This window comes from Delphinapterus leucas, chromosome 11 (genome assembly GCF_059928025.1).
Source record: "Delphinapterus leucas isolate spDelLeu-1000000601 "Yukka" chromosome 11, BTC_Dleu_Yukka2, whole genome shotgun sequence".
Classification (NCBI taxonomy): Eukaryota; Metazoa; Chordata; class Mammalia; order Artiodactyla; family Monodontidae; genus Delphinapterus; species Delphinapterus leucas.
Window position 1 is genome coordinate 3466122 of NC_143139.1, and position 13086 is coordinate 3479207.

Below are 13086 nucleotides of genomic sequence, written 5' to 3' on the forward strand. Positions count from 1 at the left end.
TCAGACAGGCTGGAGAAGCGCCTGCCGGCGGGGTGGCCAGGCAAGGACAGAGCGGGTGGAGGACGCGGGAGCTCAGGGTCCAGCCGAGAGGCCGGCAGTGAGGCCACCTCTGTGCAGGGGAGCAGAGGCTGTCAGAGCCCTGGGACTAGCCGGGGTGGCAGCCTTGCAGATAGCCACGTGGCCCTCTGGGCCCGGGAGGAGGGGATAATGGTCCCCAGATCGCGGCCCTCCCTGGGCAGGCGGTGCTAAGCCACAGGCAGGGCTGGTAGAACAAACCGAAGGGAAGGGCTGGTAACTTCGTGTGTTTATCTGCAAGGCTGGAGAACGGCAGCTGCAGCATGATGGGCAGAGGAGGGGCAGGGGATGGAATACCCACCCTGGGGGCTTGTCAGCTGCTGGGGCAGGAAGCTCCTCCGTGTGAAGGTGCCTCCTCCAGACACAGGTGGGGGGGGGGCGGGGGAGGGAGAGGAGAAGCTGCGGTTTTCTGGGGTGTCCTGGGGCTTCCCCAAGCTTAGGCTGGGGGCAGGGCTCCTCCCTCAGAGCCCGAAGTTGGGGCTCCTCCAGCTTGGAGTGAGGGTCTGTGTGAGCAGTGAGGGTCCCTGGAGGCCTGGCAGAAAGGAGTGAGGGGCTCACCAGGGTCCGAGGGGAGCCAGTGGGGAGGGCTGGGGCCCAGCAGGCCTGCGGGGCAACTGCATGCCCCGTCCCAGGTGGCCGCCGGGGGACGAGGCCCAGCAGGCCTGCGGGGCAACTGCATGCCCGTCCCAGGTGGCCGCCGGGGGCCTGGTGGGCACCCGCTGCCGCTGCTACTTCTCCAGTCCCCTCCCTCCAACGTGGACAGTCTTCAGATGCAGCAGCCGCCCGCCCCGCTCCAGGAGAAGCCCTAAGACAACCCCACCCCCACCCCGCCTCACCTCCTCCTGCACATCCCACCCCGTGGCCAGCTTTCCAGATGGACCAGCTGTCCTGGGCGGAAACTGTACCCTCCCAGCCGCCTCCACTTTGCCCAGAGGCATCCAGGAGGGCAGGGTCTGCCCCGCCGTGCTCACTCAGGCAACAGACCTAAGGGGTGATTCTCGAAGGGGCCAGGCTCCCTGCTACAGAGGCTGGCAAGATGTGGAGGAGGGAACCTTGGTCTCTGATACGGGAGCATCAGGACCACGGCAGTGTGCGGGGCGGTGGATTCGGGGGACTGCGGGAGGGATGCGATGGGGGCATTGGGGGCTTTATCTGCACGCATTAGTGTGGGAGCTCGGCCTGGGGGGCTCGGCGGGGAGGGCGGGCTGGGGAATGGGAGGGGGCACTGTGGCTTGATTAGGTGCTGGAAGAGTGGTATTACCCATGCTAGCAGTAACTTTTAATTGTATCTCTTGAAATTGGTAAAATGGTGAGTCGGGCTGGGGAGGCATTGATTAAAACCTGAGAAGAGAAACAACAGAGACAGTGAGAGGAGGGCAGGGGGCACAGACTCACTCACCTGGGCAACCAGGCCTCCACTCACCTCCGCTGTGCTCTCCACCGCCTTCTCTGCCGGTGCCGCTCCCCTTTTGGCTTTGAATGCAAAGAGCACAGGGCTCACTCTCCACCTGGCCCTGTCCCCCACAAAGCCCTGTCTCCGCCGCCCCGCAGCCCCCAACCAAGCCTCCCTGCAATTCAGTGCGGCGGCCGGAGACTCCAGGACCCCCGCCACTCCGGGGGCAGTGGACTGGGCATCTGAGCCCAGCTCTGCCACGTACTAGCTGTGTGACCTTGGGCAAGATGCTACACCTCTCTGGGCCCTCATGGACTAGAAGGTCTCTGACGTTTTTCCTTGCTGGGTATTGTGGAGTCTCCTTTACCCACAGTCAGAGCGCCCCATACAGACTGTGCAGGTTGGTTGTGAGGAGGCCTTGGTTCTTGGTTCCCAGAGCAAAAGGGGGCTCCTCTGTGTCTGTGGCACAGGCTCCGAGAGGGAGGGGCCACGTTCCTTTCCTGTTCCTGCTCCTTAGCTGAGCGGTGAGGATTCAGCTGCACGAGCCACAGGGCAGGGCCTGGCACAAATAGCTGATAATGGCTCTGACTGCTACCAGGGCTTCCTGATGGGCCTGGCACAGCACCAGGGACCCTGCAGACACCCGGGGACAGCTTGATGATTTTTTCTGGCTCAGTCACCCCTGACTCCCACCCCTACCCCCAGCAGGCACCCCAGAGCCCTCGGCCGGGGCCCCTCTGATTTCTCACACACCCGGGGAGGGTGCTAGTTCCCTTGCTGTGCACATCCCTCTGCTTTCTGTAGCACAAGAGGAAGCTGGGGAGGGAACTGATGGACAAGGCCCCGGAGATACACATCAGGGCCTGGCCAGGGGCTGCAGCTTCCCAAAGAGGCGGGCTGGGCTGCAGAGAGTGGAGTGGGGCAGGGTGTCCGGGAATCAATCACAGCTGAGGTTTGACTCTATTACACAGCTGTGAAAACAAGCGTGTACTGTGACCTTGTAGAAATAAAGGGCCAGGACTTCCTTGGTGGCGCAGTGGTTAAGAATCCGCCTGCCAATGCAGGGGCCACGGGTTCAAGCCCTGGTCCAGGAAGATCCCACATGCCACGGAGCAACTAAGCCCATGTGCCACAACTACTGAAGCCTGCGCACCTAGAGCCCGTGCTCTGCAACAAGAGAAGCCACCGCAATGAGAAGCCCGCGCACCGCAGCAAAGAGTAGCCCCCGCTTGCTGCAGCTAGAGAAAGCCCGCGCACAGCAACAAAGACCCAACACAGCCAAAAATCAATACATAATATAAATTTATAAAGAAAGGAAGGAAGAAGGAAAGAAGGAAGGAAAGAAAGAAGGAAGGAAGGAGGAAAGGAAGAAAAAAGAAAGGAAGGAAGAAAGAAAGAAAAGAAAGAAAGGAAAGAAAGAAATGAAGGGCCAGCTGAAAACCAGGGCAGGTGGAGAATTATGAACACATGGTGGCAGGTCAGACCCATACACCGAGGAGACACCACAGTGAGGGTCTCCATGAGCTAAAAGAGCCCCGAGTCTTGCTTGGAAAACAAATCTCCTCTCCCAGCTGGTGTGACCAGTCCTGTGATGCTGATACAGCATCTCGGTGCCACGGCCGTAACCGGGGGTTTGGAACCAGCATGGAGCCCACTGGAGTGTCTCAGCACAAGCTGACGTCTTGCTGGGACCCTGGCTTTCCAGGGCTTAGCACAAGGCACACAGCAGGCACTCAGTAAGTGTTCATTAAATGTAGGAATAAACGACTGAATTAATTAGTGAACAGTTCTGGATGGTTCGCTGGGGTTTGCTGGGATGGGATTTAATTCTCATGTCACCTCTCCTAATTCTTTTCTGTTTGGGGCAGATGGAGCAGGGGTGGGGGGGTGAGGGGTGGAGACAACTCTTCCTGTCTCCCTGCAGGTTGAGGGGAAGGGGGAAGGTAGGAGGGGGCAGTGGGAGCGGGTCTAGAGAACGTGGCCAAAGGTGATACAAAATCTGAAGCTGGCTTGACTTCTCTGGAGTGAAAATTCAACTTGAAGAAATCATTTGAGAAATTGGGTTTGAGGGTTCATCTGGGTTTCGGGGTGCTGACTCGGGCCTGGGATTAGAGAGTGATGTTGGCTCATTAGGGGAAGGTCTTGATGGGGCAGATCAAGATTTCCAGACCCTTCTGGCCACCTGCCTTCTCACCTGCTCCCAGCCACAGACACGGCACTTTTCCCTCACGTGGCTTCCCTTTCCCACAGCCCTAACCCCCGGTGTGCGGAGGGAACAGGCGGGCACTGGGACCCTGAGCCTGATGCCTCCAGGGGGAACAGTGACCTTTCTAAGTGGACACGTTTCTCTCTCACCTTCCCCCTCAGTCTCGCTGCTAAAGACCCAGCAGATGAGGCCACGGAAACGAGCCTTTCCCTCACCCGAATCCCCAGGACCCCAAGGCCAGGGTCGCTGAGTGGCCTCCACGTGGGCCAGGGCCGCAGGTCTGGAACTCACCTGTGGGCGATCCCTGCTTCGACTGTGGCTCCACCTGGGCTCCCCCGGCCTTGAAGGAGAGAGTCTTCGTTCCTTGCTGCTTCTCCAGCTCCCCTGGGGAATGGAGAGGCTCGTGAATGGAGAGAAACCCCGACCTCTAGCACACAGAGGGGAGAGGAGAAATGAGACAAGGGCAGGAGGAGGACGAGGGGCTCCCAAACATACGGCACCCACTCCACGTCAGCCTCAATGCCGGGGCTGGCAGCACCTGTTCTGGCAGCCAGAGAGGAGGTGCAAGAGGTTGATAAGAGGGAGGCAACAGCCTGGGTCTGCATCCTGGCTCTGATGCTGCCTGGCTGTGTGGCTTCAGGCAGGTTACTTATCCTCTCTGTGCCTCCCTTAAGGGGACTGCAGTGTCCACTTCAGAGTGTCATTAAAAGCATCACAGGAGGGGACTTCCCTGGTGGCACAGTGGTTAAGAATCCGCCTGCCGATGCAGGTGACACGGGTTCGAGCCCTGGTCCAGGAAGATCCCACATGCCGCGGAGCAACTGAGCCCATATGCTGCAACTACTGAAGCCTGCGCTCTAGAGCCCTTGCGCCACAGCTACTGAGCCCGTATGCTGCAACTACTGAAGCCTGCATGCTGAGAGCCTGTACTCCACAATGAGAAGCTCGTGTGCTGCAACGAAGAGTAGCCCCTGCTTGCCTCAACTAGAGAAAGCCCATGCGCAGCAACAAAGACCCAACACAGCCAAAAATAAAAGATAAATAAATAAATTTATTTAAAAAAAAAAAGAGGATCACAGGAGGAAAGACATTAAGGCACTTAGAACAAGGCCTGGATGTTGCAAGGGCTCAGTAAACATCAGCTCCTGTGATGACATCAAAGGCTCACGTGGTGTAGCAGCCTCAGCACCGCTGGTGCCTTCCAGCCAGCTGGCTGAGCTCCCCCGACGAGGAGGTCCCAGTCGCCCGGGGCTCCGGCAGAGGTCTGTCTGGCTACTCGGCTTTAATTCCTCTCTCTAGACTGTAAACCTGTTCCTTCTGTCTTTTCTCGGTGGTGCTGGAGAACGGCCAGTTACCCTCCTTGGAGATTTGACAGCCGTTATTAAATCTCTCCTCCGTTCCTCTTTTCCAGGAGACATCACTCGAGTTCCTTGTATTAAAGCTACTCTCTTGGGTCCCATTTTCTGCCTGTCTAGTCGTCTGTAATCTGGGGGCACCGGCCTGCAAACCCCAAACCAGAACCATTTGTGCCGATTGCCCGAGTCACACCATCAAGCAATACTCAATATTTTTACTGAAGTGAGAGTGGCTCTCTCTCCCCAGAGGGGCCGTCTTGGCTTTGGAGAAGTTAACGCTGTAATTACAAGCAAGGCATCCGAGGAACCTGGGTGCCAGTCTTGTCCTGTCAATGACTGCATGAATTTGGACAACTTCCTTAAGTTCTGTTAGACTCAGTTTCCTTATTTGCAACATGAAGATAATAATTCTCACCTCCTGGAAAGATGTAGCAACAGTTCATACAATAGGCTCGGCATTCAGCCCAGTGTGGGCATGTAGTAGGTGCTCGAGAAACGGGAGCTGTGGCTACTTTTTCCTGTTTTCTACTTCCTTTTTCCCTGCCTCTCTGAGCAGCCCTTCCTCTTTCCTCAGCTTTCTTCCCTTTCTCTCCAGACATGAGCCTGGTCCCTGCTCTCCTGCCCTCAGCACACGGATCTTGGCGACATCTTCTCCTTAGTACTTGGAGGGGCAGGACGTGCTGCTCCCAGGCTGATGGGGAAAGGGACTTCTGGCAGCCATGCTGGTGCCCACCCGTGGGCTCTGTGCTCCGCGGCTGTGCGGACCCATCTAGGACATACTGACAAGAGGGTGTGTCTCTGAGAATGTTCTAGATCAACAGCAAAGGTGGCATTGAAAAGAGTCTGTCTGTTACACCCCTGAACTCACGTCGCCAATGGAGAGCAGAAGGGGAATTTACACCCTCCCTGTACCAGGTGATACTGAGTTAGTTTCACAGTCTGGTCTGGTGAGGTGGGGTTTTTTAAATTTAATTTATTTATTTTTGGCTGCACTGGGTCTTCGTTGCTGCGCGCAGGCTTCCTCTAGTTGCGGCGAACGGGGGCTACTCTTCGTTGCAGTGCACGGGCTTCTCATTGCGGTGGCTTCTCTTGTTGCAGAGCACGGGCTCTAGGCGCGCGGGCTTCAGTAGTTGTGGCTCGCGGGCTTAGTTGCTCCACGGCACGTGGGATCTTCACAGACCAGGGCTCGAACCCGTGTCCCCTGCATTGACAGGCGGATTCTCAACCACTGCGCCACCAGGGAAGTCCCTGGTGAGTTTTTGTTTTAACCTGATTTCGTTGTTTCCTTAGGAAATTATAAACAGAAGCTGCCCTCTCATTTTCAGGGTGGAAAGTACATGAACCTTAGAATCAGACTTCACTGCAACGGCCAGATCCTCCGCTTCTAATATGCACCTTAGACGCATCCCTTAACTGCTCTGAGTCCCATCCGTGAAGTGGGGGCCAACACCTGCCTTGCAGCCTCACCGTGAACACCTCAACAAACCACCTGGCACACAGTAGGTGCTCCAAAGATGCTGATGAAATAGCACCGCCCTGGCGCATCGGCCCGTGCTCAGAAACTCCCACCGCCTTTCCTCCTGCCCAAGGGCTTTATGCCAATTTAGAAATACTTTTCAACTAAGTGGCCATGTAAGGCAGACCTGGAGTCTGTTTTTATTTTGTTTTAGTTTCTGAATCCATGCTTACTTAATTTTCCTTTAAAGCCTCTTTGAAGCCACTGCAGTACTTCACCAGGAAAGCTTGCAGGTGGGCAGAGACCACAGGGCGTCACTGCTCTTTTCTTGGTAAACCACCGGGACAGATGAAGAGGCGCAGAGATTGTCTACAATACCTGAACGGGAGCAATCGGGAACAGAGGCACTCCTTGGAGGCCAGAAAGACAACTCCAAGACGAGGGACAGTCAGAAAGCCAGACTGGACTCTTCAAGGGGATGACGTTATGAAAAAATTAAGTGGGGGGCTATTCTAGGTTAGAAGAGATGAAAACCATGAAACAACCGGGTGTGACGTGTGAATCTGGACTGGGTCAGGGGAGGAGGCTGCCAGGGAGGTTGGGTGGGAAGAAGTGCTCCAGGCCCGGACCTCCTCGGTTTGCAAGCCTGCCTTTAAGGCCGGCTCGCTCGCTGGTCCTGGTCAAACCCAGCAGAGTTCTCCGTTCCGGGGGGCCCACATGCCGCCCCACGGCCTGGCTACATGTGCACACGCATGTGTACACCCTCAGGTACCTCGCCTTAACTGTGAGGCATCCATCAGCCATGATGGTGCCGTGGGGCTGAGGCAGGGAGGGCTCTGGAGGGCAGGAGGGTCCTGGCGCGCCCACACACCCTCCGCAGGGGTGCAGGGAGTGTCTGTCTGCAAGCGACCTTGCTCCCGCTGACCAGAGCCCGGCCGCACGGAGGCTCTGGGGTCACCGCGTCCTTACACTCTATCCGGATCTGCTCCAGCTCCGTCACTTCCGCGATGGACTCCTTCAGGTCCTCCACAAACTTCCGCATCTCGTCCAAGCCCAGGGCGCAGAAGTGCAATACCTGCTTCTTCTCGGAGCCCGAGAGCGGGGTCACCAGTGTGATGCCGTGAGAGTAATCTGGAAACCAGACCCCAGGCCCCACAGGCCGTGAGCAGCCGCAGGTGAGGAGGGGGCCTCTGGAGCACCTGCCCCTCCCCCTCCCCTGCACCCCCCGCCCTCTGCCACATCCATGGGTGACCGAGACTCACACTCGTTCTCAAAGAGGTGGAACTGCATGCCCAGGAGGCCCACGGACTTGCAGAAGGTGTACGTGGAGGAGCTCTTCTTCTTGGGGCAGAGTTTGAGAATCTGTCCAAGACAGGGGAACAGCCGTGCACTGACAGGTGTGCATGTGTATAAACGTGCCTTACACACCTGGATGAGTGAACACCCAGGGCTCTTGTGAACACAAGTAAACACCCAAAAAGAGACATGCACACACATGCCCACTTACGCACTTAGGATACATTCACACACATATACACACGTGTACACACACATACATATGTACAGACACAGTATCAAAATACAGTCTTCACTGCACAAAATGCTCCAGTGGCCATTCCCACAGCACTTAGAGGCCAGTCCACACTTCATGCCCTGGTTTGTAAGCCCCACCTAGTCTGGTCCCTGCCTTACTCTGGCTTTATGTTCAGTCCGTGCTGCGCTTCCTGTAGCTTGAACGGGGCAGGCCCAGTCCTACCACAGGGCCTTTGCACCTGCTATTTCCTTCCACAACTCGCCCTGCAGCTTCTTGCGTGGTTGGGTTACTCTCATTACTTAGATCTTAACTCAAATGCCGCCTCCTTAGAGATTCCTTCCCTGACCAGCCTTTACAACAAACAAAAACAAAATAAGAGGAAAAAAAATCCACCTTAACACCAGCTACTCCAACCTATCGCCCTGCTTTGTTGTCTTCATGGCACCTTCCCCCGGTTTGATATCATCTTGTTTGTCTTCTTAATTATTTTCTACCTCCCTTGTCTCCTGAAACGCAAGCTGAGGTAGCAGTTGCTTGGTGTACAAATGTTTCTTCGGCACCTTCTGAGCTGGGCTCTGGGACACAGGAGAGGACGGGGGAGCCCGGCCTCAGGGTGCCTCCCTCCGGGGAGGAGGACCCTCAGGGTCCATAAATCAATCAATGGATCAGTCCATCATCGCATAGTAAGCCAAAAAGCAACGGGAAGAAACGGATACATAGGGTAACTGCAGAAACTGGTAGGTGTTTTGAAGAAGAAGTAGGGTCAGGACAAGACGGTGGCTGGGCAGGCCACCTGTGAGATGGGGGGAGAGCATCTGCATTGAATGAGGAGAGGCAGGGGGTTGTGCAAGGTCTGGGGAGCTTTTCAAGCAGACGATGGAGCCACAAGATTAAGGCCTGAGACGGACGGAGCCTGGAGTTGGCCTGGGGAGGCAGCTGGTGGGGCAGGGGGCGGGCGGCAGAGGAGAGGCGTGGAGGGAGGTGAGGTCTGGGAGCTGGCGATGCTTACTCCGCGGAGGTGGACCTCAGGCAGGGAGCGTTGGATTTGGGACAATTTTCGAGGTAGTGCCAGTATGACTTGTGGATGGAGAAGGTATGGGGTTTGAGGAAAAGACAGAAGCCAGACCCTGTTCACTCTGCTTCCCAGCACTTAGAACACTGCCTGGGACATAGTTGGTACTCATTAAATATTTGTTGTATGGATACCTGTGTTCAAAGAGCAAAGGCCGAGCACCCCACAAACGTGCGTGTGCGCGCACACACACACACACACACACACACACATGCCCACACATACACCAGCATCCCCCCTGGGCCCAGGGATAGTGTGGGCCCCCCTCAGGCCTCCTGCGCTTCCCAGGCTGTGGGACGGACGTGCAGCCCTGTACCCTCCAGCCCCAGGTTCCCCACAATGAGGGGGATGCAGAGGCTCTGGGATCTAATCCATTCGCACCAGGACCCGGGAACCATGAACCTCTCTGTGCCTCAGCTTCATAACTAACAAAGTAGGAAGGATCATATCTGCCTGGGCTACCTCACACCCACACTGGAAAATCAGCCACTGGGTATGCAGCATCATGGCATCCTGGGGGGCAGGGTGCCCTCGGAGCCCTCGGGGCCTCCGGCCCTCTGGGGGTCCCCACTCACCACCAGCAGGTCGTTGAAGAGGAACACCTCCCTCTGGTGTGCGGCCTGCTTCTGCAGCTTGTTCACATCCGTCACCTCGAAGAGCCGGCTGCAGCAGACCAGGCGGCGATGGGGCTCTGACAGCACCTGGGCCGGGACACAGCGCTCACAGCTGGGGGAGCCGCCGAGGTCGCAGCCCTCCTGCCCCCAGCGCCCACTTTGCAGAAGAGCAGATGCAGGCCCAGGTTGGCCCTGACCCTCCCTCTTTCCTCCCCCGTGCTCTCTCCCCTTCCTCAGCCTCCTTAGGGAGCAGGGCTGGGCCAGAGTGCTTCACAGTGCTGGACGCAGTGAGCAGATAAAAGGCAGGGAAAAGAAATCGAAAAGAGCCTTCGGGCTGTGCGCTCCGTCCCTCCGAGGCCTTCGGGCTATGCCTCTCCTCTGCTGCACACCCAAGCACCAGTGTGCAAGAGGGAGGGGTCCCGGGGACACCGCGAATCTGCTCCAGTGTGTGAAACAGCCCCCTCAGGGGGCATCCGCAAACCTGACAGAGGCTCTGACCTCAGCACAGCAGGCTCCAGCCAGAAAAGGCCGGCCCCGCACGACTGGGCGGAAGCATCCAGCACAGAGCCTCAGACGAGGTCCCCAAACTGCTCCCTGAGCCAAGAATTTGGAGAGGTTAGGGTTAGGGCGATGGAGGCCAGGACCTTTATGTCTACGGTATACAGAGCCCCTGCTGACGTCTACAGAGGATGCTTCCTTAAAAATCATTGCAAACTTGGAAAACGCTGCAAACTGCCACACAGGCTACAACTCAGGGGCCACCCCAAGGATTTGAGAACCCACGTCTAGAGCCTGCTCTAGCCCATTTCCTGCCTCCTATTCAGTAGGACCATCCAGGATGTCCAGCACCCATACCACCCCAAACCTCCCTATCTGGCCATCCAGATGCTTCGACCCTAGAGCACCCAGCAGTCTTTCTCAGTATTTCACTTCAATCTCTCCTGCCGCAGAAGCCGGTCGCAGGGAGCGATGAGGAAATCGGGCAGGTGGAAGGAAGAGGGTGCCCCGCACAGCACACGGAGGCACTGGATACAGTAACTACAAGTGAGTGAAGAAGGGGAACACATTTCTGAAAGATGTGGAGGGGATGCCAGGAAGAAGGAAAGGGAAGGAGATGGAGACAGGGCCTCTGCGGCCCCGGGAGGGGAGATGATGCCCCGCAGTGAGTGCTGCTCTGTGGTGGGCACTTACTGTCTTCATGCCCACGATGGACTTCTCCACCTTGGTGACATACGTGACGTGGTCCTCGTTCGACTTGAGCTCCTTCTGCTGAATCCTTTCGTAGATGCCGACCACCAGCTCCCTGGGGATGTCAGCCCCGTCATCCACACCTAGGGCCATGGAACGGGGAAGGGGAGGGGTGTCAGGGGCCTGGAGCCAGAGAGGGGGCGCCCCCTACCTGACTGCCGCTCCCGAAGAATGGCCTTGATTTTGTCCTGTCCCCGCTCCGAAGCCTTCAGTGGCTGGCTCCCCATACCCGCTAAAGTAGGGATGAACTCCTTCGCCAGGCACCGGAGCTACTACACTAGGGGCCCAGCACATGCCCCCAGCGCCCCCTCCTGCTGTTCCATAGCCAGAGCCTCTGCTCCCCCCTCCCAGGCCTCCTTCCCCATCTCTGAACGCGGCCTCCGCGGTCCTGCCTTTGCTCCCCCGGTTCTCCCGTCTTAACAACCTCCCCCCCAGCCCCGCCAGGAGCATCGCTGAGCATCGCTGTGTCGGTCTTCAGGCCCTCCCCTCCCCTCCGGTAGGGAGCGTGGAGCTCAGCGATTAGTTGTTGAGTGGTGACAAGATTCTCCCCTCGCTGGGAGCACGGGGTGGCGGTGGTGGGTGGGTAGTGAGACATTAAGTGAAGGAGAGGAGGGAAGCCCCCGTGGTGGTGCTGTGAGGAGACCGCCACCCATCTCCCACTTCACAGTGACCTTCAGACTCTGGTAGCAAGAAATACCAGCAGGAAATATACCAACACGAAAACCACTTTCCCCAGAAGGTAGAAACAGAGGCAATAAAAAAAAAAGTCTTCTTTGTACTTTTTCTAAATCTTTCTTTAATGATTATACACTCCTTTTTCTTAAAAGGGAAAAATTAAAAATAAAACATCTTGGGCTTCCCTGGTGGCGCAGTGGTTGAGAGTCCGCCTGCCGATGCAGGGGACGCAGGTTCGTGCCCCGGTCCGGGAAGATCCCACATGCCGCCGAGCGGCTGGGCCCATGAGCCACGGCCGCTGAGCCTGCGCGTCCGGAGCCTGTGCTCCGCAACGGGAGAGGCCACAACAGTGAGGGGCCTGCGTACCGCAAAAAATAAATAAATAAAAATAAAATAAAATAAAACATCTTGGGCAAGTGCTCTCCAAGGAGTTTTCCTAAGTGCCAAGAGGACATTACACCTTCTGTGAGCGGCCCTCTGTATTGACTCTGTTTCTCCCACATCTGAGTTTGGTTCTGAAAGTCGGGCACCCAGGGGCCTGGAAGAAGCCAGGCTGGGGGCAAGAAAGAGCAGGCCAGGGACTGAGCACACGGGGCTCCCAGGTAAAGACGGCAGGTTGCACCCCCTCTGCTCCTTCTGAATGCCCTAGGAAAGGGAATTTTTTTTTTTTTTAAAGGCAGAGACGGGGGAAGAGGCAGTGGCACCAGGGGACCTGGAAGTGGGTGAATGAGTACATGGATCAGCAAACCTGGGAAAGAAGACACAGAAGCCAGCAGAGAGGTTAGGAGGCTCAGAAGCACCAAGCGCTCTGGAGTTGGTGCAGCCCCTGCAGGTGGAGGTGAAGTTGGGCTCGAAACAGGAAAGTCGGTTGAAAATCAGTTTAAAAGGCAATTAGACATCCCCGCCCCTTCCTCCACCCCAGTCTTCTGATGGAGGCTTCATCCTCTGGAAGGGATGAACCAGGAACTCTGGGCTGGGGGATCCCAAGCCCAGCCAAGGGTGGGAGTCTGTGCTGAAAACTGGGGGATGGAGATGATATCTACGTACTAGGAGACCCTCTCAACCCATTTTCCACAAAGATCTCGGAATACTGGCAGACAGACTCATACCCTCTGGGCAACAGACTGGACATTTCTCTTTTGAAGAAGCAACCAGCACAAGAGAAAATATCTAAAGATTCTGCAGTCAGGTCTCCCAGTGAAACAGCTCAACTAAATCTTGCTGTGAGAACGTCCATCAGTCAGCAACCCCATACGTGCTCAGAGTTTTAATCAGCCTTTTAGTGGCTCACTGTTAAATCTGGATGGACAACCAAGTTTCATCAGAAAGAACATCATACCTTCAGAGATGAATAAGAAGACACTGCATCTACAAAACAGGAACAGAATGCTGTAGAAGAGGAACACTTAGCAAAAGAGAGTTACTGAAAATGAAAAATAAGATAGCAGAAACGAAAAC

The 13086-nt window shown here is 56.4% G+C and overlaps 1 protein-coding gene across 1 annotated transcript in view; it reads right to left on the reverse strand.

Annotated features, from left to right (window-relative positions):
- Positions 1 to 975: 975 nt before the first annotated feature.
- Positions 976 to 13086, reverse strand: part of IQSEC3 (IQ motif and Sec7 domain ArfGEF 3) — a 32447-nt gene continuing 20336 nt past the window's right edge. The window contains 7 exon segments of the mRNA XM_022577257.3: positions 976 to 1458; positions 1460 to 1548; positions 3966 to 4058; positions 7455 to 7616; positions 7748 to 7847; positions 9667 to 9792; positions 10897 to 11036. Coding sequence (XP_022432965.2) covers positions 1342 to 1458; positions 1460 to 1548; positions 3966 to 4058; positions 7455 to 7616; positions 7748 to 7847; positions 9667 to 9792; positions 10897 to 11036 — 827 coding nt within the window. The 3' untranslated portion in view covers positions 976 to 1341.